General features: G+C 39.2%; 1 protein-coding gene across 1 annotated transcript in view; it reads right to left on the bottom strand.

The window, feature by feature from the left end:
• The window catches only part of FIP1L1 (factor interacting with PAPOLA and CPSF1), an 87,824-nt gene that overhangs the window by 17,024 nt on the left and 66,652 nt on the right, over positions 1 to 4,148 (bottom strand). Inside the window, exon 17 of the mRNA XM_014548458.1 lies at positions 3,065 to 3,120. Within this exon, the coding sequence (XP_014403944.1) occupies positions 3,065 to 3,120 (56 nt within the window). The remainder of the gene's footprint in view (positions 1 to 3,064; positions 3,121 to 4,148) is intronic.

Genomic DNA, 4,148 nt, shown 5'->3' with positions numbered 1-4,148 from the left:
TGCACCAGGCCTCTAGTTATTAATAACGAACTACAATGTTTGCTAATGACTGATTATAATTATTGTGTTGCATTCATTTCCCTTACATGCAGGCGCACCATTTCTCTCCACTAATACCAACAGCAAATATTTTAGCAGCTAGCCACATCATTTCTCTCCACTAATACCAACAGCAAATATTTTAGCAGCTAATTGCCACATCATTAGTCTTCTACTGACTTGTTTGGTCTGCACAACAGGAAATATTTTGCTTTTGGAGAACAAGAAAAATAGGTTTATTTGTGTTACACTTATTAATTTGTGCAATTATTCAGTGTCTGGTAAGTTAATGTTCAAGAAGAAATATTAATTCTTATTAAAATGTTCTATTATTTTAACAATTACTCATTTATATTTTAGCCCTTTGAATTCATAATGTCTCTATTGAAATAAACCTATGTTTCTATGAAAAAGGAAGCTTTTGTTTTCTTGCAGCCTACATAAACTTAAACCTTGTTTATCTGGCTCAGGTTAGCCTTTGAGTATGACATGCTTACTGTACAGCATGTTACTGTACAAAACAATACAAGATTACATCAAGCACAAGAGAAAATTAAGCAATCAAGAGATGTAGTAAACATGAGGTGTATGAGGCTGGCATAACATGGCATATTGTATTATAGCAAACATTTTTTATAAGTAGAAAGAGCACACTGTAAAAATAATAATAAAAAGTATAGTATATTAAATACATTAACTAGTAACATAATGCTTTATTATCAAATATCATGTACTGTACATAACTGTATGTGCTATACTTTTATACAACTGGCAACACAGTAGGTGCACTTACAATAGCATCACCAGAAACATGTAATGCATTACAACAGCTATGATGTGACTAGGTGATGGGAATATTTTAGCTCCATTATAATCTTATTAGAGGCCGATGCACGAAATTCATGCAAGGGCCTTGGCTCCAGTCCCTGCCACCTCTGCCGTGAGCCCCACCTGCTGCGGCTTATGTCCAGAAGGAAGGACATCTGGAAGGATGTCCGGAAGGACCTCCGGTCTAATTAGCATATTATGCTTTTATTATTATAGAGAGGCCCAGTGCACAAAATTTGTGCACGGGAGGGGGTGGCCTCTCAGCCCGGCCTGCACCCTTTCCAATCTGGGAACCCTTGGGGGATGTCCAACTGACGGTTTAGGCCTGATCCCGCAACCGGCAGTTGGACAACCTTCTCACAATCTGGGACTGCTGGCTCCTAACCACTCGCCTGCCTGATCACCCCTAACTGCCTCTGCCTGTCTGCCTGATCACCCCTAACTACCTCTGCCTGTCGGCCTGATCGCCCCCCAACCGCTCTCCTGCCCGCCTGATCGCCCCTGCAACTGCCTGCCCCTGCCTGTCTGATCGCCCCCAACTGCCCTCCCCTGCCGGCCTGATCATCCCCTAACTGCTTGCTCCCTCATACCGACCTGATCTCACCCCTAACTGATTGCTCCTCTGCTGGCCTGATCGCCCCTAACCACCTCTGCCTCGGCCCCTACCACCATGGCTTTGTCCAGAAGGTCTAATTAGCATATTAACCTTTTCTTATATATAGTCTGGTCCATCACTGACAGAAGTGTCCTTATGCAGCACATGACTGTACTCGAACAGCTTCTTGTTCTCCCAATCAAGCATCTCAGCAATTCTACCACCCACAATTTCCTCATAATAGGTGGCCAAAATGGACCTTTTCCAATGTAAATCTAGCCATTTCACAGCTCACCATAATACTAAACTGCTCCTCACAGCTCTCTGAATCAGGCTAAAACCATACAGCAGGACTACAAGGCCCTGCATGTTCTTTTCTCATCTTCAAGCATTCACCATGTATTCTTTACACTCTAGCCACACCACACTTCTTTCAGTTCATAAAAGAAGCCCACCAGCATGGCCGGTGTGGCTCAGCAGTTGAGTGTCGACCCATGAACCAGGTCACTGTTTGACTGCTGGTCAGGGTGCATGCCCGGGTTTCGGGCTTGATCCCCAGTCGGTGGTGAAGGGGGTATGCAGGAGGCAGCCGATCAATGGTTCTCTCTCATCATTGATGTTTCTAGCTCGCTCTCCCTCTCCCTTCCTCTCTCTGAAATCAATAAAAACATTTAAAAAAAAAAAGCCTACTACATTCTCACCACCACGTCTTTGAACATGCTTTGAATCCAAGTTACATCATCTATAGCTCCACCCCTCTAGAGTGGAAGACCCCTTGCACTATGTTCCCATGACACCCTCTTCTATCACCTGGTATTTCCTCACTAGTCTATAAATTTGATAAGGGCAAACTTATGTCTTGTCTAGTTTACTGTATCTCTAAAACCTAGTACAATGCACAGCACTTTTAAAAGTGCAATCAGCTCTTGGAATGAATAAAGTTGTTAAGAGTGAACATGATTGAGTACCTAGCCAGATAATCTAGAAGAAAAGATGAACCACTGATGGGGAAATATCAGAACAAGGCTAGTGGGATACTATGAGTCAAAAACCAGAAAAATTTTGGACAATGAAGACAGACAATTTGGTAAAAAACCCTAAATCCTTTTAGGAAACGACATGGTATAAATATCCCAGTTGTGTCACCATTAATTAATTTTAAAAAGTATAGTCAATAAAGAAAGAAAAATTATTCTGTTAAGAAACCATAAATATGCCGTAACCGGTTTGGCTCAGTGGATAGAGTGTCGGCCTGCGGACTGAAGGGTCCCAGGTTCAATTCCGGTCAAGGGCATGTACGTTGGTTGCAGGCACATCCCCAGTGGGAGGTGTGCAGGAGGCAGCTGATCAATGTTTCTCTCTCATAGATGTTTCTAACTCTCTATCTCTCTTCCTTCCTCTCTGTAAAAAATCAATAAAATATATATATATAAAAAAAAAAGAAACCATAAATATATATAAGACTTACTTACTCCTTTAGTTAATATTTTTAATTGTTCTATAAAGTAGTATTTTAAACCATGGAAGAATGGTTTTATTGCTATAAAAGTATTTTAAGTCCTTCACTGATTCAAATTGAATGTGGTAACTATAAACACTTACCATTGCCATAAGGAAAAGCACGTGCAGAACGACTATCATAACCAGAGGAATGTCCACTGTTGAAGAAAAAATGTATTTTTATCTGTTCAAATAAGTTCTAAATTTTAATAGTTTGGTACAAAACATAAAGGCAGAATATGACTTCTTCAACAACAATAAGCTTTAATTCTATAATTTAAATTTTAATAGCAAAAACACAGGATTTTTAACCTCCAAATATCTTAAACCTAATACCCAGTTGTAAAGAAAAATATAGCTTACTAGTATAACATGAATAATCCAATGAATTCATCTTAACTCACAAGATAACAGAAACTTTGAGGCTAACATTATTTAAAATTTAATTAAAATTTAGTCTTAAGCCCTAGCTGGTTTGGCTCAGTGGATAGAGGGTGAGCCTGCGGACTGAAAGGTCCTGAGTTCGATTCCAGTCAAGGGCACATGCCTGGGTTGTGGGCTTGATCCCCAGGGGGCATGAGGAAGGCAGCCAATCAATTATTCTCTCTCATCATTGATGTTTCTATTTCTCTCTCCCTCTCCCTTCCTCTCTGAAATCAATCAAAATATATACTCCCTCTGTCCCATAATAATAGTAGCAAGTGAATATTTAAACGGGAATTATTGGTGAATGCAGCTATAAGTTATGTTGTAGCACAAAATTGCGAAGCCTTCAATCAAAATCAATGTTTCATGACATCTGTCATTTGTTTTGACACATCTTTCAATGTTTAGGTTAATCTAATTATTACGAATTATAACTATTTTTCTAATTTCATCCGCTGATCGAAATCAATTGTTTTATTTCAGTTGAATATCAACCCATTGTAAAAATAAGATGAAAAAAAGAGTGTTTTCAAGCAAAGATCAAGTTGCGATTGTCCAGTTTTTGATGCATCAAAAGATAAAGGAAAAGTTGCAGAAAGGTGCAATTACGTTAGCTGCAAAACAATTTAAGTGCAACAGAATGACCATATCAAGAATTTGGAAACGTGCTTCCGAAAATAATTGTCAAGGAGAATCTTATGCTAATGTTGATTCTTTGAAAAAACAAAACTGTGGACGTAAATGCAAAGATTATGGAGAA

Source organism: Myotis brandtii, unplaced genomic scaffold (assembly GCF_000412655.1).
Source record: "Myotis brandtii unplaced genomic scaffold, ASM41265v1 scaffold51, whole genome shotgun sequence".
NCBI lineage: Eukaryota > Metazoa > Chordata > Mammalia > Chiroptera > Vespertilionidae > Myotis > Myotis brandtii.
The sequence above is the reverse complement of the archived record's forward strand: the minus strand, read 5'-3'. Positions and strand labels throughout refer to the sequence as shown.